Source organism: Prionailurus viverrinus, chromosome C2, assembly GCF_022837055.1.
Source record: "Prionailurus viverrinus isolate Anna chromosome C2, UM_Priviv_1.0, whole genome shotgun sequence".
Lineage (NCBI taxonomy): Eukaryota > Metazoa > Chordata > Mammalia > Carnivora > Felidae > Prionailurus > Prionailurus viverrinus.
The window spans coordinates 4,198,408-4,220,535 of NC_062569.1; the positions used below are offsets into that span (position 1 = coordinate 4,198,408).

Consider the following 22,128-nt stretch of genomic DNA (forward strand, 5'->3'; position numbering starts at 1 on the left):
TTGTAAAGTGGAAGCTTCTCTGTGTCTCTGCAAACATCCCAGGGGTTCTAGATGTGGGGAAGCAACGCCGTAGTCTTAAGTTAGGAGACGGCCTTTCACAAGAGCAGCAGGCCTGGGGAGACGGAGGAGGGGGCTGCTGCTTTGTGTCGTATCTTTGATGCGATGACAGGGGGCCCTGTTATTAAATGGGCTTATTAATGTCACCAGAGAAAGATTGAAAGGCGCCTGCCTGAGCCCAGGGTGCACTCGGCACCCTTTTGCTCTGAGACAGCTTTAGATGAAGGGCATCGCTCCTTTTCCTGAGTACTCTGATCAGGGGGAGCACACAAAGCCTATGGGAGGTGCAAGCTCAGCTTTGATTAGGAGACCAGAGGCAGGAACAAAAGGAGGCCTCCCGTTCTGCTGAGTCTTTGGTAACCAACATGGAGTAGAGCCTGGAAAGAAAGGAGATAGTCAGTCCCCCGGCTGTCCGAAAGTTACATGCAGAAATCGGTGTTCCCCCAGTGCTTGGAGTCTGGGGCCAAATGCCTTTCCAAATGACTCCTGCCTGGACATCTGCTCCCCGGTTACGGCCAGCTTGCCTTTTCCATCCCCCGCTGTACTGGATACTTGGCCTGCTTTCCCATTCAGAACTGCTTCTGCTGTTTTGTTTTTGTTTTTGTTTTTGTTTTCTTTTTTTTTTTTGCTCCTAGAGATTGTACTTCCCATAATCCAAGGGCAAAGGAGCACGAATCCAAACCACGTAACCCATGGTTACGTCCATGTATGTAAATTGCGCTTAATGACTGCGCCTTGGCTCCTAAGGAAATTTGGTGTGCCGAAACCTGCCTCCACATTGTCGGGTCGAAGGAGCAGTTCCAGTTCCAGCAGTTTTTAGGGTTTTGGTTTGTTTTGGTTTGTTTTGGTTTTGGTAGGGGGGGGGTCCATCCTGGTATTGTCAACACCCAGTTTGTTCTTCGTTTAAAACACCTTCTGGAGGAAGTGAGAATACTCTCATTTATGTAGCATCGTTTGGTAGAAACGGGTGTCAGCCGCCATGTAATAAATGCCCTGTGCCGCAGAACGTGTCAGTCACCTTACCTGATATCTACTTGACTTTCACAAAAGCCCTAGGAAGTTGGGCGTTACCAGCTCCCAGTTAAGAGGGAAGCAAAACAAACCTCAACGATGTGAGATAAATTCCCCACCGGTCACAGGACCAGTGGGTGGACAGAGGTAACCTTTGGCCCCCTGTCTGTGATTTGTCCATTAGGAAGCAGAAACTCCTTAGATTGGACGGAAGTCTTATTCAAAGTCGCGTTTAAGTATCCTTTCCTATTATTTCATCTTGCTGATAGCTGCTTTAAAATATTTGGAAAACAAACACGGCTACATGTACTAAATTGGAGACCAATTTATAACAGGGCACCTTCTAAACCAAATATACGTGGGAAATGCAAGGGTCAGTTAGGGTCATTGTAGAAATAAACTGGATCCTTTTTTTCCCCTTTGTCATTTCCCCTGAGATATTCTCTGCCCGTTGTTACCCATTTGATCTCAGCCATCCGTTTCTGCCGCCAGTGAAGAAAAATGTGGGTTTCTACAAAATGAGTGGTACCGCTTGAGCTGAATCATAATTTAGCTTTTTTTTCCTTTGCGCTACAGGATATTTAAACACTAATGTGACTGGATACTACTTCCTAAGTTATTATCAATTTCCTACAAACATTGCCATTTCCTCAAAATGGAAAGGCAGGCAGTAGGGCAGAGAGTCAAATATTCTGCCCTAATATCTAATGACACACAAATTGGAGAGTGAACATTTACTTAATTGCCCAAGCAGCCATGCTAAGTGCCTCGTCTGACATATTATCAGGTGTTAGAAAGGATCATTTTTGAAAGGGGGGGAAAAAAAGAGAGATCTATAAAACCTCTGCTAAAATCATGATCCACTGTCTTGAAAATCTTTATTTGACCAGGTTGGCCATGTTTAGAGGGAAGGGGTGTGGGGTTATTGTCTGTTCACCTCTCCCCCCATCGCATGCTGTTCTCTTTCCTTCTCTTCTCGCTCTGAAGACTGCCCCTCTCAGGTGCCTCTGGCCTGGGGCTTCCCGGTGGGTTCTTGTCGTAGAAGGCATCAGCAGCAAGAGATCAGAGAGCTGAGAGATGGGCATCTCCCTGCCTGCCTCGGGATGCAGCCTCTTCTCCGGATGGCCCCGCCAAGCTCTTCCTGGCTTCTGTTAACCCTGGCTCCTCTCCCAAGACCTTCAGGCCAAAGAGTGAAAACAGTGCCCCCTCTGTCATTAGGCTCTGGATGCCTCCTTTCCTAGTTGGTCCCTTAAATTGCCTACTCATCTGGCACTTCTGTCTTTATTAATATCCTTTCGGATGAATCCTTTGAGTGGAATTCTGTTGCCTGCCAGGCCCCTGAGGTGTAGGGGTTAGAGGAGAAAGGAGTAGACTCCAGTCTGCTACTTGAGGGCTATGTGGCCCTGACCTGTCTATTCAATTCCTTGTGCTTCGTCGAATCCTCTTGTCAAATGAGAATAATAATTGTACCCACCGATAAGTGCTTAGCTCAGTGAGTACAGTAAGCAGTATGCTAATAAGGGCCACTCCTAGCTTTAAGGTGGTAAGCAAAATGCTTGCTTTTCCTGGTTTGGATTAGCGCGAGGGTGTAGACCATCCATGATATGAACTCTTGGTTAGGAACTGCTGATATCTGTATCTAAACATTGGAATATGGTTGGGCTGATAAGTTTCAAAAGAGATGGTTTGATTCTGGTTTTTTTTTTGCAACTCATGAGTTCCCTGAATCTCCAAACCTCTCCTTTTCTTTCCGTAAGGCCCTCCTATGGGTTCTCTTAGAGAAATCTGTTGGTAGCTATGGCGGACAAGCTAGGTGAGCTCCAGGTCAGGTACGCGAGAGGTTTTCGCCAAACTCTTAGTGATAATGTGATAACAGCAACAGAGTTTTCACCTGCGTGGAAAGGCAGTGCCGTCCCTGTTCCATTGTGAAACACGTATGGGTTATTACCAGCATGACACAGCTCAGTTCCTCAGTTGGGAGCGTGTAGGAAGCAAAAACATTCCGAGCAATCCAGTCCGTCCTGTTGGCGGAGTGACCAACAGGAAAATGAGAGGTAGCCCCCAGTTGCTGAGAAATTCTGTGTGTGATGCTGTGTGAGTGCCTTCTTCACCCTGTAAAGCTCAGCCTCACCACCTAGAGCTAGGTGGCCCGGGTGATTCCAGAGCCGTGGTCCGCAGTCGAGTGGAACGCCCGCAGGCTGAGTGGGAGCCAACGAGAGAATTAGAAAAACAAGGGAAATCAGCCTGAACTGTATCAGGGAAAGCAGGTGAGATCCAAGTGGGTTGCTTTTCTATCAGGACAAAGGAAAGTTGAGGCACTGCCATGAGATTATTACCATTGGTTAGCAAACTCACAGCTACATCTCAAGAAATGGAAGGCTGTAGACATTTGGTCTGGTGTCCCAGAGGCTTCACCAAATGCTACCAGATTTAAGAATGACAAGCATCATCCCCTTCAAATGCATTTTTCCTTCTCTCCCCGCCCCCCCCACTCCCCTTATCAGCTCCTTCCTGTATTTCCTCCCCCTTTCCTTTTCTGGGCCTGTCTCTGCTCCCAGCTCAGCAGCATGAGGCCAGTTTAGAAAATAGTGCTGTGCCCTCTTGATTTGCTGTTAGAAGGAACTTCTTTTTTTTTTCCCAAAGGCAAAGGGGTTACGAGAGAGTCGTTGACATCTAGTCAGCTTGTTAAAAACTTGTGCTGTGGAGGGGACAAGTCCTTTGCCTCCTGCTACCCGTCGCGCGGGCAGGCCTTCGGGCTCTCTGTTCTGAGCACATCACCTCTGCATTCTTTTCTTTCAAAGTTTTGTTTGTTGGCTTCTTTTCTGTTACGTGACGTCACATAATAGTTAACACAAGGATTCTCGGAGGGTGAGTATAATAAGGGCAGTCGCTTTGTCCGCGCTGCCGATAAGGGTTCTAGAAGTGCGGCACGTAGAATCCTGGGCTAGGCAGAGATGTCTGGGATAGACCTTCTGTCCCCGAGGGTCGTAATCTCCCTGGGAGGCAGGGAGACCTGAGCAAGTAATAAAATATCGTACAAGATGGAAAGTGCAAAGAACAGAAGAAGGGACTCACACACGTTGGTTATGGCCAGGTGCCCAGACACCGGGACGTGTCCCACAGGAGGTCTGTCCGTCCATCCTAACACCCACTGAGAAGATTGTCTCCCTTTTACAGCTGAGGGAAATGAGATCAAAGAGGAGAGAGAGCCTCCCACAGAAGTGTGATTTGCCAAATCCCATCACCCGCTTTCTAGGGGGACAAATCACGAGTGGCTTCAATGATAGGAATTCAAGGCAAAAGTATTTATTGAGAACGAAGGTCCAGCAGTGGTTCTCAAAGTGTGGTCCCCAGACCAGCAGTATCCGCATCACCTGAGGATTTCTCAGAAATGCAAATTCTCAGGCCCCAGCCCAGACCTACTTGAAATGCAAATTCTCAAGCCCCAACCCAGACCTACTGATGAAATGCACATTCTCAGGCTCCAACCCAGACCTACTGAAATGCACATTCTCAGGCCCCAACCCAGACCTACTGAAATGCACATTCTCAGGCCCCAACCCAGACCTACTGAAATGCACATTCTCAGGCCCCAACCCAAAGCTACTGAACCAATACCTCTGAAGAGCAGTGATTTGTGTTTTAAGTGGCCCCTCGCATTATTCAGAGACAGGGTGACACTGAGAACCGTGGACCCAGGGAAAAGCGCGCCAGTGGGGTGGGGAAGCAGGCAGTCAGAAACAGATTTAGGATGTTGAGGCAGGACTGAGTGAAACCGTGAGAACACAAAGCTCTGAGATGCCAGCGTGCAAACCTTGCTGGGTAAGGATGGGCCTTGCATGGCACTTTCTCAGAGGTACTTCTAGGAGTAGTAGCCTGATGTCCTGCCAAGGGTAAAACCTGAGGCCTTTGCCGTCTCTCTTAGACCCAGTGGGTTTATAAAGAGCAGGGGTACCTTTGGCCAGGGGGCTCCCTCTGCCGAAGGTTTGGACAGCTGGCTACGCCATGTAGGGGGTTCCTCTGAGGCCTGGAAGGGAACCTCCGGCAAGAAAGGTTGTGACCATTTTAAAATGCCTGTGCTCCACTTGGGTGCTTATAAAGCAATGAAGCATGTGAAATATGAGGTTCACCCTTGGATGCCTTGGATGATCTGCATCCTTTCTCTTCCTACCCTGGAGCAGGCCATTAAAAAATGGAAGGGCTCTGTCCTGGGAGACAGCCTGCCCCAAAGGGGTGATTGAAAGAGTCCTGCATTTGTCCTACAATTTCATTTTCACCTTAATTATTGTGAAATCAGATTTACGTGTGGACCAGAGCCTTCTATTCCAGCCGGCTGAAAAAGATAAGCACATTTGTGTTTGTGTAGACAAGGCTGAAGATTTCTGATCACTGTCTCCATCCAGATGAAACAACACTTTTATGTAACAGTTCCCTACGTGGTGAGATTAAAGGTATTTCTTGTTGCTGTCGCCAAGGATTATCACAGTTAATTATGGCGATGAACAGAAAGTGTCTCTTTATTGCCGCTTAGGGCTGTGACATCATCTGGTACCAGAGGTTTTGTTTTGGGGTCATCTGTTGAATATCGATGAGGAGGCAGACTATTAGGGAGTCGAAAGTCATGTTCCCCAAACTCTATAAAGAGACCGGTACAAAGGTTCTTCTCCATGGCGTTCGTGGAAAACATCAGCTGTGGGTAGGCTCTACACATTACAATGATCTAGAATCAATCATTCATTCTTGGGTTGCAAGTGAATGGAGATAATTGAAGGTTTAAATTTTGGCATCCTGAAGTCCACAGCTAACTGATAATAGCTACGCAGACCTTAAGGAAAAATCAGAATGATTAAATCTTGAAGACATCAGTGCTTGGCATTTTCGGACATCTGTTCAAAGAGTAGGTGTCCGACGTGTGACAGAAGACTTGCCAGAACATACCATGTGTCCTACAGTTTCACCGTAGGACGCGTAACAGAAGACCTCTTACTGAGGCTCGTTTTGTTTTTGTTTTTATGGGAACTTCACTTCATTGTCTGCTTCGGTAGATAATACAGCGTGGGCCATCGTATCGGTGGATCCTGTTGATCGATTGAATGGACAGTTGGCGGGACCCACGGGCTTCTCGTTCACTTCTAATCGAGACTTCCTTCATTATTGCAATTCCTTGCGAATGAGACACTCATCGGGTTCACAAGATGAATAAGGGCCTCTTTCCTTCAGCTTCTTGTCAGAAGTCATCTTGCGTATCTTCTGTTGCCTTCTCAAACTGTGTTCCGGCATTCTGCCCTGCTCCCCTCGTGACCTCTCTGAGCCGTCTTGTGCGTTCGACCAATTTGGCAGAGGGAAGCAACCCCAGCTATTTTACTGCTGGGTCAGAGGAGGTCTCGAATAGTGAGGAGGGGACACTGAAAGCTGTCAGCTGGGCGGGAGAGAAAAATGCAGACTTTGTCGCTCAGGTCCCAAACTTCCTGATGGTGCGTATCCCTTGGTGTTCAATGTACTGTGTCTCACGACGAGTGCATTCGTTTTCTTTCTCTTCCCAGATTTTTAAATCTTTTTCTCTTCACTTCATCTGCTAAAATATAAAAACCCTTCCATTCATCCCATGTTAACACCGCGGCAAAACAAACCCACAAAGGCCTGTCAACCCTAGGTGCCCCTCGGGCTCTCTGCTCTGGCCCCTGCCCACACCTCGGCCGCCCTGTCAGACTTTTCAAAGGAATCCCCTTTCCTCCTTTTCCTTCCTCCTCGGCTGCTTCGTTCCTCACTGCCTTTGCTTTTTTCAGGATCACCGGTATGTTTTTGAACCACGGGGGTCATTTCATCTCTCCCCGCTTGGGCAGCGCGAGTCATTGGCACGCGTTTCTTGAAACGCGTCTCTCCCTTTTTTGCCTTCATGCCATTCTCTTCTAGTTCTTCTAATTTTCTCATCACTCCTCATTATCCTCTTCAGGTCAGTATTTGAATACCGTCGTGCCTTCGAGTCCCACGTGGCTCGTCTGCCCAGTCTGCACCCATTCGGGAATATACCGTCTCTACGTGCAACAACATCCTGACGACTTCTGAATCTGTACCTGTGGCAGGCTGATGGCCTGAGCTCTAGAACTCTTTTGCTCACGTGTTTCCTGCCCATCTCCACTTACTTGTCCCGCTTGTATTCACAGCGAGGGCACTGCAGTCAACTCCCCTAACCAAAACAGAACTTGAGGTTGCTTCTTGGGCTTTTCCTTTCTGCCGCTCCTCCCTGCAGCTCCTAGATGCCAGCGACTGATGGTTCGCGTGCTAAGCATCTCTCTGATGTGTCCGTTGTCTCCATCCCTACCATTCCTTCTTAGTGCGTGTCTTCGTTGTCTCTGCCCTAGGTGATGGCCACGGCCTCCCAGGAGGCGAGTCCCTACCTCCAGGTATGCAACCCCCAAGCGACTCCTGAAGAATCTCGATGAAATGGCCATCCGTCATTTCGCTGTTCAGCTTATAAACCTTACGCGGCACCCTCAGTCTTTCAACTTTCAGTTCCGGTTTTCATAAATGGTGTTCAAGGCCCTAGGATTTGCACCCAGCTCCCTTTCTCTCCCCTGTGCTGCCTCTTCTCATTTCTAACCTGCTACTGCCTCGAAATACGTACAGTCCTTAAACGTACGTCCTGCATCTCTTGGCTTTTCCCATGTTGCTCTGTACGTTTTATTTATTTTTGAGAGAGAAAGACGGTGCAAACGGGGGGAGGGGCAGAGAGAGAGGCAGACAGGGAATCTGAAGCAGGTTCCAGGCTCCCAGCTGTCAGCCCAGAGCCCAAGGCAGGCCTCAGACTCGGGAACCGTGAGATCATGACCCGAACCGAAGTCCTATGCTCAACCGACTAAGCCACCCAGGTGTCCCATGTGTTTTACTTCCTTTATCATGATTATTCCCCCCTTCATCCCACTCCATTAGCAAACACCTACTCATCTTCTAATACTTGGTTCAAAATGATGTCCTGGGAGCCTCCCACATGCTCCCCATCTCCCCTCCAACTCACACCACGAGTTCATCTCCCGCTCAGTGATCCTGGAGTCTGAGACCTGCTTCCACCCTAGGGCCATCCTGGTGTCCTCCAAGTTTCTGTTCACGGCTGGGCTCCACCACCTGCCTGAGAGCCCTGTGAACGGCTCTCATAATCATTCTTATGCCAATGTCGAAGACAATAGTAAATAAGATTTGAAAAGGAAGGATAAAAAAAACCAATCAGAATCTTGCCAGCGCGTTGTTAAGACATGTGTCTCGTGAGACGGGCCCTGGTGGGAATGTTGACACCAGGGAGATGGGCAAGCACTACAAACCAGGGCTTTCATTTTTCAGAGAGTCCGTTTTCCCGTGGGTGACTGGTCTTCCCGATGGTGGTACAGCCCCCTTCTGTCGAGCGAGCGATACCACAGAAACCACGAGATGCCAGTTTCTCACAAGTCACATCGTACATTTCTCAGTAGATGTCCCTTCTCTCGATTCCTGCCTCCCCTGCTTTAGTTCAGGTCCTCGTTGACCCTGCCCTAGATCAGTGCTGTTGCCTCCGAGAAGACTCTACTACTAGAATAGTAATACTGTTAAATCTACCACGGGAGGAAGGTTTGCGTAAGGACCCTTGCCAGTCTGGAGCGGAAGAAAAGAAGATCATTGTTTTTTGGCTGCTTGGGAAAAATAACGTAGGATGCTTTCTCTTTTTTTGTTAATTTTTTTTAATGTTTATTTATTTTTGAGACAGAGAGAGACAGAGCGTGAGCGGGGGAGGGGCAGAGAGAGGGGGAGACACAGAATCCAAAGCGGGCTCCAGGCTCCGAGCTGTCAGCGCAGATCCTGACGCGGGGCTCGAACTCGCAAACTGGGAGATCGTGACCTGAGCTGAAGTCGGACACCCAACCGACTGAGCCACCCAGGCGCCCCTGGAATGCCTCATTCTATAAAGGGGGCGCTTCTGATTCACCATTAGTTGCCTGTGAACTGGTTTTTCTACTTGTAGTGATGGATAGATTTCTACAGATTGAATCTATGTCCACAGCACTTATTTTCAAAATGGTCAGCCGGGGCCAACTTGGACCCTGGAGCCCTGTGACAGGGACGGTCACTTGATCACAGTGATGTTAACCCTGTGACATCTGACCTCGCGATTATCCTGTGTGAGCCGGCCAATCAGCAGCAAATCATCAGTGAAGGTGTCCACCAGGGGGGTGTGATATTATGGGGACCGTGATTAGAGCCATTTCCAACCTTGACTTTGCCCCAAGCCTCGCCTGAGAAGAGGGGTCCTCACGGGGCCTCAGCAGCAGTTGGCCGTCACCCAGCCTGGCTGTATGATGCCCGCGGTTAACTCTGGCAGGGTGTAGGGATGCAGGGATGCCACCGTTATCTTCTAAGCCTTACAGCAGCCTCGTGAAGAAAGCAAAACGTTTGCGGGTCTTTTATGCAGCTTGGGTTGTCTCCCTCTGGGTCGTCGAAGCTCTCCGGCTGTCAGCACGGCACTCGGGGCCGGGAAAATTCAGAGAATTGCTTCAATAATATGACAGCCTCTTCCATTTAAAACGGGACTCAGTGCAGCTTCTCTCGGAGGCGTTCATTGAAAGTCTATGCGTGATGCATTCCTGTAGTCATTCAACAAGGTCTCTCATGTTTGCACTGATTTAAAAAAGAGAGAGAGAGAGAGAGAGAGAGAGAGGGAGAGAGGGAGAGAGAGAGAGAGAAAACCAGCTTTGTAGTTGCGATAACATGGATCAGGATGGTATAATTGCAGCAAAGAGACCCCCGAGCTGGCAGTAATAGGCTGGTTCGTCTGATGTGTACTGCCATCAGAAAGTGACCCATGCGTGGATGTTCTCAGGGGACAGGGAAGAGGCTTTTAAGAAGGACGCTCTGTGCAGTATGAAAGCTAATGAGCAAACGCACACGTGTGAAGGAAAGCTACAGCCTCAGGAAGCCCGGTCCCGCTTAGAACCTGGTGCAACCTTCCTCAAAGTCATCAGGACGGACCGGTCCTTGCGGGGACGTGGGCCGAATCACCTCCGTGCCCGCGCAGAGTCCCTGTAGGTCATTCTGGGTCGTGTCCCTATGAAACTACAGCCACAGGCTAACGAATGGAGAGGAGAAGACGAGGAAGGGTGCGGAAACGGCGCATAAATGAGGTGGAGGCATATGTTTACACAGAGATGAAAGTAAACGCGATGGGCTTTAACCGGAAAAAAAACAAAAAAGCAATTTGGTGCACTCCTCCTTTTGAAGTTAGGACCAGTTTGTGGTATTGTACCTCATCTGTAAGAACAGAACAGTATCTGACTATTGCTGTCCGCGTGGAGCCCGATGTAGGGCTTGATCTCATGAACTGTGAGATCGAGAGGCAGATGCTCAACTGACTCCACCACCCAGGCACCCCAGTATACTGCTCCTCTGTTTTAAAAGTCCTACTTAGGGTTTCGGTAACATAGATTATTGGGAGTTTGGCCTAGAGGCCAGTGCGTCAAAAGATTAACACCTTGTCAGGGTTGAGCCCAGTTGGCCTACCTTGTCACACCTGGGATTTGTGTTGGAACAGGCCGTCATCTGCAAAGGCCAGAGTCGGGTGTCTTCCCTGGTTTCTGAGGGACCCCTGGTTCTGGGAGGCCTGAAGTAAGATATTGAGGCCTTTATTCACCTTACATGAGGGTGGGGTGACAGACAAGGGGTAGCCATTACCCCAAATCTATGTCCCTAAAGCCTAAGACAGTGGTTCCTCTTTCAGAAAACCATAGAGATATCATGATATCATGTTGTATATCCAGTCTCTGTATCCAAGGCTACCTTGAGCACCGAGATGCTATAGAGATAGATGAGGCCGAAAAGGACGCCCGTCATAGAGACAGTACCCTAGTAACAAGTAAAACTTGGGCGAAAGCCACAGTATTTGCAGAATTAGAAAGCATGATAGCAATCTATAAACTCTGAAAGTACAGCCGTCTCTAAGCGGCCTGGGGAATCTTGATTCCTCCGGGCCTTCATCTGTCATCCTAGATCAGACGCAGGGTCTCTGTGTACCTCTTTTCTCTTGCCTGTTTTTGTCTTTTAAAACTATTAATCCTAGTTTTGTTTCCAAAGGCCAAGCGACTTTCCTAGAGGCAGCCAGTTGCCTAGAACAGTCAAGCGATCATTCTTACGTTTAATACAGACATAAGTTACTTTTACGTCTGATATTTTAAGATCATTTTGACAAAACAGTCCAGAGTAAATATAGAGTCTTTGAAGTCCAGAGTCTTCAAAGAGTGTGAAGAGTGCCATTATTCAAAATGGTCCTAGTAATTGAAAACTACAGTATCAGCTTATTAGAAACTAGTGAAGTGAAGGGACTAGAGTCTGTTTGACTTAGCCCGATCCTACTCCAACCCAACTGCCTGTCTGGTGTCCCCTAATCTGACTAACAAGACTTTAAAACTGTTACTGAGTGGTATGAGTTTGTTTGGACCGGGAAGTTATGCTTTGCCTTTGATTTCCTTTCTTTGATACTAACAAATCATCTTCACCAAACTGTGAATCATATGTCTTGTCCTCTTAATTGTTTTAATTACCGAGAAACAATGAATGCAATAAATGGTCATTAAATACCTGACACACTAAAGGAATTGTTAAGGTATTGGAACTAGAATAATGTATAATAAATAGTACTACAATTTAGGGAATATCAGCAAGGGTGCTGATGTCAGAAAACCACGACTAAAATTTGAGCCTTCCCTCCTCGTAGCTGTGTGTCCTTGAACAATCCCTACACCCCTGTAAGTCAGTTTTCTCTTTTGTAAAAGCAATTTAATAACAGTGACCGCCTCCCAGGATTGTCATGACACAAGGTAAAAGCATTTAATTCACTGTTTGGATGAGACTGAGTGATCAACATACGTAGCTAGTTAGCTCATTTGTAATGGAAAATCTTCGAAAAAGATGAAAGTGTAAAGGAATTGAAACCAAGAACCAGAACTGGGAAGATACTGGAAAACGGCCCAAGGCACAAACTATAAAAATTCAGCAGAGGGAGAAGCCAGTTCTGAATCAGCATTTTTCTTCATATCCTTCACCAGCCCTGCCGCAGCTGACCTACTGTAATTCTATTTCAAAGCCATTTACAAAGAGCAGGATTTGAATTCAGAGAGAGCTCATGTGTTCCCTAGGAACTTAGAAAAATATTGACATCTTATCGTTCCAAGATAAGTAATTATTATATGAAAAATCACTAATTTTCATATTTGAAGACAGTCCGCCACATTAAGAATATTTTACTTAATAAACACAACGTGTAAATGACAGTGCTTGAGTGGGTTAGGGGAGGTGGTAGCTTCTCTTTGTTCTGTACGCACTTGCCTTCTTAACTACTCCCTTCCCCGTCTTCACATCTGTAACCCAACAACAGCTGAGGCGACGGTACCCTGAAATACAGGTTGCTACTTTGACGTTGCCTTCAGTTTCAAAATGTTGGATCTGTAACAGAGTATTCAAATACTAGTTAAAATAAGCTCCATCACAATCTTGCCAATTCATAGCCCCTCATCAATTTACATTCGGATTTTTCCTAATCGTGGTGCATTGAGAGAAACGTTGCCTTGGCAGAATATTAATGAAGTATCCTGCAACTACCAAGAGTATTCAATAACTGTTGTATTTCACTAAGAACGCTAGTACATTTTCAGACTGATCAGATCCAGACATTTTAAATCTGACAACCCCTCAATCCCAGCAGAGTGCATTTTTTTTTTTTTTATTTGCTAGGAGGCACTTGTCCATTCCTAACCTTTTTACCTTCAGAAAACAAATGATACACGGGACTTGGAAATTGAATGAATCTTGGCTGAAAAAGAAATAAAAATAGCTAATGTCTTTATGATCTCCATAGCAAGCCTACAGGGCAGCCACTGTTGCCGTTTCTGTTTTGTAAGATGTATTATATCTCGCTAATCCTCGATAAATATGAAAAGGTGATCATTTCACAGCCAAGAATTGACAAACTGGAACACATTTCTCATTTGAATAGACGAGATAAGCAGGTTGCCTCCAGCTCTGCCGTCTCGGCCTTTGGGTGGGTTGTGTCCTGGGCAGACGCTTAGTTCGTTCTTAGGTCAGTGGTCTCACATTTCTGTCCGTCTATTTCTGGACCAGGGCTCGGATTCACATTCCAAAAAGCCTCCTGTCTTAGGGACCATCCTGCTACCTACCGTCTGTAACGTCGTTTAAAGAAATGGGCAGCTGCAATTAAACCATTCTGGATGCAGCTCTGTTGCCTGGGGAGCCTATTGAGAAATGGATGGGATTCATGAATATAAATTGGGCTTTACCTCACTTAAGTTTTCATCTTGAAACTGCAGAGCGTTATCTGCTTCCCCCATAAATCTTTATGTGCCTTAAGTGTGTTTACCGCGGGACCCCAGTGCAGAGCTGGTGGCTCCTTGCTCTCTGCACGATTGAGTATTTACATCCGCAAGTCTCGCCGGGGGAGGGCGTCACCGTCGTGCACTGCATCAGTGCTCTGGGCAGAGATGCATCACACCCCCAGGTCTGGGCCTGTACGGGGATGGGGCCACACAGCCCCCGGCAGGTTTTTCTCTCCTTGAATGTTATTTCAAGCGCACTTCCTTTTCCTATCAAGACAGTCTGCTTCTGTATGTCTGAACGGCTCTGTTATAAAACTGGGGCACCTGGGTGGCTCAGTCGGTCAAGCATCTGACTCTTGGTTTTGGCTCAGGTCACGAGCTCACGGTTTGTGAGTTTGAGCCCCATGTCGGGCTCCAAGCTGACAGTGCGGAGCCTGCTTGGGATTCTCTCTCTCCCCTTCTCTCTCTGCCCCTTCCCGGCTCTCTCGCTCTCTCTCAAAAAAAGTAAATAAACTTAAAAAAAAAAAAAAAGACTTTTTTTTTATTCCCTTTCATCCCAATTTTGGTTTAGAGCTGGTGTAATAAATGAATCTCTCATAGGTTACGTCAGTTTGTTTTTGAACGTTTTGAAGAGGGCTCTGAGAGAACGCAAGGATTCAGTAAACAACTTAATCTTTTGAAGCAAGGCCACCGCACCCCTCCTCCCCACCCCCCATTCCGTTCCTCCCCTCTTTTGTTCCCATCTTAGCTAGGTATGTTCCGCAAAAAGACCCAACGGGGCTTTCACCATGTGCCCAGATAGAAGTCAGAATTTTCAAAGACATCCCTCACCTTTTCAACCTGTGCTTTGAATCTTCAGCCAGAAATAAGGCTCTATTATATTTACCGTCACATGGACTATAAAGCGTGTTCACAGTGTCTGCTCTTTGCTGTGGAATTCAATGGGGAGGAATACGGCGGGTGATCATTTGTCTACATTCGTATCAGGTTGTTTCCCTACACGTAAGACAATTCTTGCTAGCACGAGTTGGATAGGGGCAGGAATAATGTCATAACAAAATGGTAAAAGAGTAAGAGAATTTTGCAGGGCCAATGGATATACGCATTAGAGTGGACTATCTAGGCAAGGTAAATAATAGACCACGACTGTTTGCAAGGCGAGGCATTCCCCAGAGGTGTGACGGGTTCGGGTCCAGACCACCGCAACCAAGTGACTATTGTAATAAAGCGAGTCAAACGAAGTTTTTTTGCCTTCCCGGTGCATGTGAGACTCATGTTTACATTGTACTGTAGTCTAGTAAGTGTAGCATAGCCTTAAGTCTAAAAACGCAACGTGCGTACCTTAATTAAAACATACTTCCTGCCGAAATGGGCTGGCCATCATCTGAGGTTTGCGCAAGTTGCAGTCACTGGTCGCTGATCACAGACCACCATGACAAACATAATAATGAAAAGCTTTGAAATGCTGTGAGAAACCCCAAACTGTAGCACACAGACGAAAGGGAGCGAACGCTGTTGTGGCAATGGCACCAACAGACTCATCGGAAGGTTGCCGCACACCTTCGATCTGTAGAAAATACAGTATCCGCGAAGCGTGTTAAAGCAAAGCCCCAAGAAACAAGGTATGTCTGCAGTGTTAAAATAAATTTCTCCCAAGTGCCTCTGCAGACGAGGCATTCTGGGAGATAGTGAGGGCCGTCACGTGGCCTGTGTCCCGATTTCTTATTCCCGAGTGTGCTGGGGTTTCCTTTTTTGTATGACCTGTAAACCTTCCAGGAACGCAGCCCGTGAGCCGATGTTCTTAGTCTTACGTAGGCCTGCAGAGCACGTCCAGGGAAGGCTTTGACTGTGGGCACAAAGTAGTCGGAGGGAAGATGGTCGTGACTCTTAATTATGTCCTTAATATGTGACGTCCTTACAAAAACTTAAAATAGCAGGCTCAAACCACTTTGAAGCTGAAGGAGGGTGACAAATGTGAAGGTAAAGCAATGGGAGACGAAGATCGAAGGGTGGTTTTCGAAAGTCCACACTTGGCCCCCTCAGCGGCCAGCACAGGGCAGGCCTCCCAGCTTGGCTTTTCCCCAGACTTGTTGTTCTCAGGTGTTCCAGACTGAAGACAGCTTGTGTGACCAATGGAGCTGATCTCCCAACTCAGGGACTATTCACAAGCCATTGTGTCCACAGTATCTCTGTGATGAGTGAAGGCAATTATATGTAGGCCAAAGGAGAGCAAGATGTTGCCCCCTGCAAAGACTATAATACAATTTTACCTGTCCTCCATATAAAGTTAAAACTCTCACATGCGCTCGAAATGCAGGTTATTAATTAACAATGCATATTGATTGTTTCGATTCTTAAAATCTGGTTGTAAAACATAGCTTAGAGTTTGTGTTTTAAAACAATCTAAGATCTTAAAGATTTTTCTCTCAGAGAATTGTGTTAAGGCAGCGGATGGACTTTCTCTAGAGTAGTCAGTATGGTTTGTAGTAGAAGCTCCGGAAAGACCTTACTTTACGTCACGAAGTGAATCTGTTTTATTTTTCTACCACATCATTTTGACCTAAATCAGAACCTTCTTCCCAGGAATTATATAAGAACCGTTCCCTTCCTTTGAGAATGCAATTTAGGGGCGCCTGGGTGGCTCAGTCGGTTAAGCAGCCCACCCTTGCTCTCGGCTCAGGTCACGATCTCACGGTTCGTGACTTTGAGCCCCACGTCGGGCTCTGCGCTGAGAGTATGGAGCCTGCTTGGGATCCTCTCTCTCCCTCTCTCTCTCTCTCTCTGCCTCTCCCCTGCTCTCGCTCTCTCAAAATAAATAAATAAAAGCTTGAAAAAAGAAAGAGAATGCATTTGAAACCACTTGTGGTGGGGATTAAAATGATTGCAAGATTTAAATTGTGATACACTTCAAAAAGAAAAGAAAAGAAACCCAAGCAACTGACCCACTCACAAGGACACAACAGAGACATTTTTTTTAAGTTCTGTATTCCGTATTATTAACATACGTGGTCACTTATTGGAGTGCTTTACCAGAATATTCTCCGGGGAGCCGGCGTTGAAACAGAATAAAAAGCATGCCGTATCTTTCTCCAGTTGCTGCCTTTTGTCTATGGCAGTGGACGTTGAATTAGTCAGAGTAGTGAATCATTTTGTTCACTAGGGCATGGAAAATAAAAATTTAACAGGCAGTTTGATGATCACTGGGTGAAATGAGTTTGTGCTGAAAGGTGAGATAGTAAGAGAATGAGTCCATTTAATTAGGAAAAAAAAAAAGCACTTGATAATTTACAAATACTCCGAATATCATTGAAACGAAGCAAACCACAGATATCAGAGGCCCGGTGATACCAATAGAGGTTCCTGTCTTTGTGCCGTAAAAAAAATTGACCACTGTCACGTCGTGTTCGCCGGACCATTCCGCCCGGAGATGTAAATATCAGTGAATTTTTTTGGCATCGTACTCTTGTCTCCTCTTAGAGCAATAAGACGCATTCCTAGGAAATAAGTATTTAGACAACACCCCGCTGCTGGGGAGATTGGGATGTCTGAAGGTTTTGCGAACAAGTGCTTTTACCCCCATGAAATCTCATTTGTGTTCTTGCTGGCACAGCCTGTTCAAAAGGTGGTTTTTCTTGGCAGGTTACCAGCCAGTCCTGTCTGGTCAACAGGGGTTCCAAGGCCTCATAGGAGTGCAGCAGCCTTCCCAGAGTCAGAACGTGATGAGCAACCAACCGGGGAATCCGGTGCAAGGCGTGATGGTCTCCTACCCAACAATGTCTTCTTATCAGGTGCACATCAACAGCTTGGAAGATCGTGGTTTATAAAGTAGAGCTTGCCAAAGTAGAGGCTGTGAGTCCGCCCCATAATGGATGGTCAGCAGGGTGGGGGGTGCCGTGCCCAGCTCCTGTCGATGGTTGACTTTGAATTAAGATTAACAGAAGAGCAGAAAACGGGACACGCATGCTTCTCTTACTACCGTGGCTTCTGAATGTCCTGCTAAAAAGGTATTTAAACTCTATAAACTTCTATTCGCAGAAGAAGATGCTGTAGTCTAAAGTGATATTCACGAAGACCTTTGGGTAGTCCATTGAGATTTTGCCTATTGGGGAAAAGCCTTCATGACAAGCTTCCGTGCATTTTTAGTACACAGCCTCCAAAATTTCATGTCACGACAGTTTTAATTTAAAGGAGACTCGGCAGCTCAGATTTATTCAAAGGGCATGTAGAGGGCCTACCAACTGCATTTTCTTCACTAAACCCATCCCGGGTATTTAAAAAATGTCGCACACCCTTTGGGGACTGACATCCCGAAATACTCTGAAGGGTTATTGAAATGCTCCGATCGTTAAATTTAACCGCACCAGCCACGTCTGGCCCTAAAACGAACAAACAAACAAGCAAGCAAGCCAAAGCAAAATAAAAAGTCTGTCCTCGGCCCTCCTAGCTGACAATCCTTATTCACATTGCATCAGGTTCTCCCTCCAGCTCCATGGCTTCTAAAGCTGCAGGCTGAGAGTGAGGTAGGTCCCTGTTGCTGTAGATGATTCCAGGCCACTTTGTCTGCCAAAACCAGAGTGGGAATGCGGCTTTCCCCACTGAGCGAAATCCAGAGCAGGAGATCCAAACCGTAGTCCCGGGAGGGTCCCCGCACGGTACATCATCCCCGCAAGGTTTTCAGGAACCCTGTGAGCAGGTGTCATTATGCCCATGGTCCAGGGAACCGGAGACGCTAAGCGACTTGCCCGATGTAAAACAGCTGACAAGAGGTCCGTCCGGGATAGGTGACCAGTTAGGTCTCACCCAAATGCTTGAGTATGTTTTGTGACACCACAGTGGCTTACCGGACCCGCAGGCACAACCTCTTCACGAAGGGCTCTCTCTTGTGTCTTCCTCCAGGTGCCAATGACCCAGGGCTCTCAAGGACTTCCCCAGCAGTCATACCAACAGCCAATCTTGCTACCTGACCAGGCAGGTCAAGGGTCACTCCAGGCCACTGGAATGCCTGTCTACTGTAACGTCACACCGCCGACCCCTCAGAACAACCTGAGGCTGATCGGTCCACACTGCCCCTCCAGCACTGTCCCCGTGATGTCGGCTAGCTGCAGGACAAACTGTGCAAGTGTGAGCCACACTGGGTGGCAGGTCAAATTCTGAGCACTGTGGCTGCGGTACGTGTCTCCAGATCGCTCGTGGCCGCTGAGGCAAGATGAGCAAAGGTGGGACGCTGGCTGAGGACTTAATGTATTCACTCAACACCCAAACGATCGCTGCTGGTATTCTGTAAACACACACACACACACACACACACACACACACACAAAGACTGATACACACATTAGCTGGTCAATGGTGCATATTTCTGTCATGTCTGCTAGGTACGCCTTTGTAGCTTAGCTAGTGACATGATTTCATCAAGGTAAGATTTTCTCCTACCACTGAACACCACTGTGTAGATGATAATATCCCTCATTTGGATTATTAGTTTTGTACTTTGTGTTGAGTTTGTGATGCTAAAAGTATTGAAAGATCATATACCGAAATCACATCGTACCAAAGCCGTAACGGGAAAGAGAAGAATTGATGAATGGAAGGAATAATTTATATACGCTATAGAGTTTTCTTTTCTTTTTTTTTTAATGGATATATACTGTATTGTAGTGTTTAATCAAAATAAAACTATTTGACCTTATGGAGGAAGGTCATGTTTTTACCACCAGTTTGGTTCACTCTCTGTTCCAATATGTGTTCGCTTATGTGTCACCGTTGTCCCCTGGGAACACTGTTGCATGCACCATGCAGGGTAAAGGTGTTCCGGGTATTTGTGAATGAATCGGCATCACGTTGGGAGACGTGGTAGGCAAACACCTAACCAATTGCAGTTTCTTGTCCTGATACGACAGGGGTCCTGGGAATAAGATTGCTTCCACCTCGTCCATTCAGTGACATTTCACATTTTTGAAACGTATACCCTGATTTTAATTTTAGGGATACGCCATACCAAACCCCATTCCATCTTCTTTGAGTTCCACATGCTACCTGGAAAACAAGATTTCTTTCTTTAGAGGGAAATCAGAAGAGGCATGGTCTGATTCTATCAGTTACATTGGGCCATACAGTGAAAAGTGCCATTAGTTTTGAGGGCAAGTCAATAATGCAAAAGGTGCTAATGTTTATCCTAGTAATTGAAAAGAAGGTAAAACAGAACAAGCGTTTAGTCACAAAGACTTAAAACATTCGGGGGGAAAAACATTTAGAAGAAGGCTGTTTCTATCTAATCCTAAAATGTGTATTTAATCCCCTGTAGATTCTGCGGGTGAGATTGATTTATGACAACCTTCGAAAAATAATAACATCAAATATCAGCGTTGGCCCTTCTGGGACGTATTTATTGGAGGAATATCACCTCACAGCTTTCACTTTGCTATCACAGTACAATGATTAATAGTTATCTCTTTTATACTCTCTGCCTAAAAACCAGTATTGCCAATGAGAGGGATATGGAAAGCATATCTGGATAATCCCCCCTGTTTTTCCTATTATCGCCTGCTCTACATTAGACCTTTCCATTTTCGTGTTGATGAGTTGGCGGTTGAGTTAAGCTACTAGTTAAAAACTCTACCTGGGAAAGTGGAGGGAAACAAACCACAAGAGACTCTTAATGATAGAGAACAAACTGGGGGGTGATGGAGGGAGGTGGGGGGGAGATGGGCCAGATGGGTGATGGGTACTAAGGAGGGCACTTGTGATGAGCACTGGGTGTTGTATGTGGGTGATGAATCATTGAATTCCACTCCTGAAACCCATAGTGCACTCGTTAACTAAAACTTAAATATAAAAAAATTACCCAAAACGCCTACCTAGCTAGAATTTTTTTAAAGTTTTTTTTTTTTCGTTATTTCGTTGAGAGAGAGCGCGCGAGAGCGAGAGGGAGGGGCAGAGAGAGAGGGAGAGAGAGAATCCCACGCTGACAGCTTGGAGCCCGTAAAGCATGAGATCATGGCCTGAGCCGAAATCAAGAGTCAGATGCCCAGCCACGAGAGCCACACAGGTGCTACAAGGATTACCATTTCTTAATGTTGTAGTATCATTTTCTTTTTCCCTTCAAAGGGAGGCTTCTACACACACTGTCACTAGCTTCATTCCCTGTGACGTCTGTCCCATTTACCCAAATCTCAGTCTCCTGGATCTCTTCGTCGTAAAGAAGCCTTACACGTGAAAAACGTTATAAAAAGAGGATGTTGCATTTTTTTTTTAATTGAGTCATTAAACCAACAGGCTGAGTCGCTATTAAACCAGCCGCTGGTCTGAGAGGGAGCGATGTGTTTGCCCAATTAATACCTTCCCCTAATGGAAGGAGGGGGCCTGACCAACAGAGATTCCCTTTAGAAATACAGTCTCCATTTAGCTTTCTCATCTTGGAGGCGATACCAGATCAAGTATCCAAATACGAGTCTCAAGGTTTATCTTCTTTTCATGGAAATCTGAGACATTTTCATCTTTTCTTTAATGATTCCTAGCATGACCGAGCCTTCTTTCCCGTGGATTTGAAACCACCATCATGCTTGTGGTAAAGACAGGCCTTCTCTCTCTTGGGCTGCCCTCCCCCCAAACATGCCACACTCCTTCCTACTTAGACACTTGACTTTTCCTGCATAAAGCCCTTTGTATACTGTTTCAGGCTGAGCCTTCTTCGCTAAAGAATTGATGAATCCTAAATATAGACGCCCAGCATTACATTATTCCGAATCTTCTGTTATGCTTAACTGTCTTTTATACTACGTTACTGGACCTGGTTTTCATCAGGGAAGCATTTCCAGAATTTATCATCAGCACATTGCAGTTTTTCATGTTGGTTAATAATTTTATCACAATTGCATTTCGTAATGATATATTATTCAGCTCATAAGCTTATGTAGAGAGACATGGTTATATATTTATATATAGATATATGTGTGTATATATATATATATTTGTGTGTATATATCTATATATATTTGTATATATATATATGTAACGAGATAGATAAATAGATACATTTGTCCCTGATGATCCTCTACGTGGGTGTCCATGAGAAGAAGAGTGACTTATGCATTCATTTATTCGGCAAACTTTTACTGCATACTTGATTATATCCTAATTACATGGCACCATTCCAAATGAGGACAAATAAATTTAAAGCACTTAGACTTATTCTTGTAAGTTTTATCATACACTTAGTTATTCTGCGATAGTTGGCACTAAATGTTCACTAGGATGCCAATGAATTTCAGCCATAATTATTTTATTGTTTTAATATAGTTTCACAGGATGTGGGGTGGGAAAGGAGAGTGTGTTCTAGAACATTATGGAAGTAGAATTATACAATTACTTAGGAGTACGGTTGGAGGATTTCAAATAAAGTTATAAATCATCATCATGAAAATAAGTGGGGTCCACATGAGCCGGAGCAGTTTTAGAAGAGAGATTTGAAGTAGGAAGCAGATACAATCGCGGAAGGAAGAACATCGCAGAAGAAATGGCTCTGAGACCTAACAAAGGCGCTTTCGGACTCCGCGTCGACGTTTGCCAGCGGCGAGAGTGTGGCGGGATGTTTTCAGCCCCCACCCTCCTGTCGCCTGTGTTCTGGGCGGACAGGTACACGCCGGTCACAGAGGTGAGGCCCACCCCTCTCCCGTACCCTGCCACCGTCCTTGGCAGGTGACTTGATCACTTA

The 22,128-nt window shown here is 46.1% G+C and overlaps 1 protein-coding gene across 1 annotated transcript in view; it reads left to right on the forward strand.

Annotated features, from left to right (window-relative positions):
- The window catches only part of ARPP21 (cAMP regulated phosphoprotein 21), a 114,771-nt gene extending 95,748 nt beyond the window's left edge, over positions 1–19,023 (forward strand). Inside the window, exons 19-20 of the mRNA XM_047875256.1 lie at positions 17,055–17,203; positions 18,312–19,023. Of these exons, the coding sequence (XP_047731212.1) occupies positions 17,055–17,203; positions 18,312–18,569 (407 nt within the window). The 3' untranslated portion in view covers positions 18,570–19,023. The remainder of the gene's footprint in view (positions 1–17,054; positions 17,204–18,311) is intronic.
- The last annotated feature ends 3,105 nt before the right edge of the window (positions 19,024–22,128 follow it).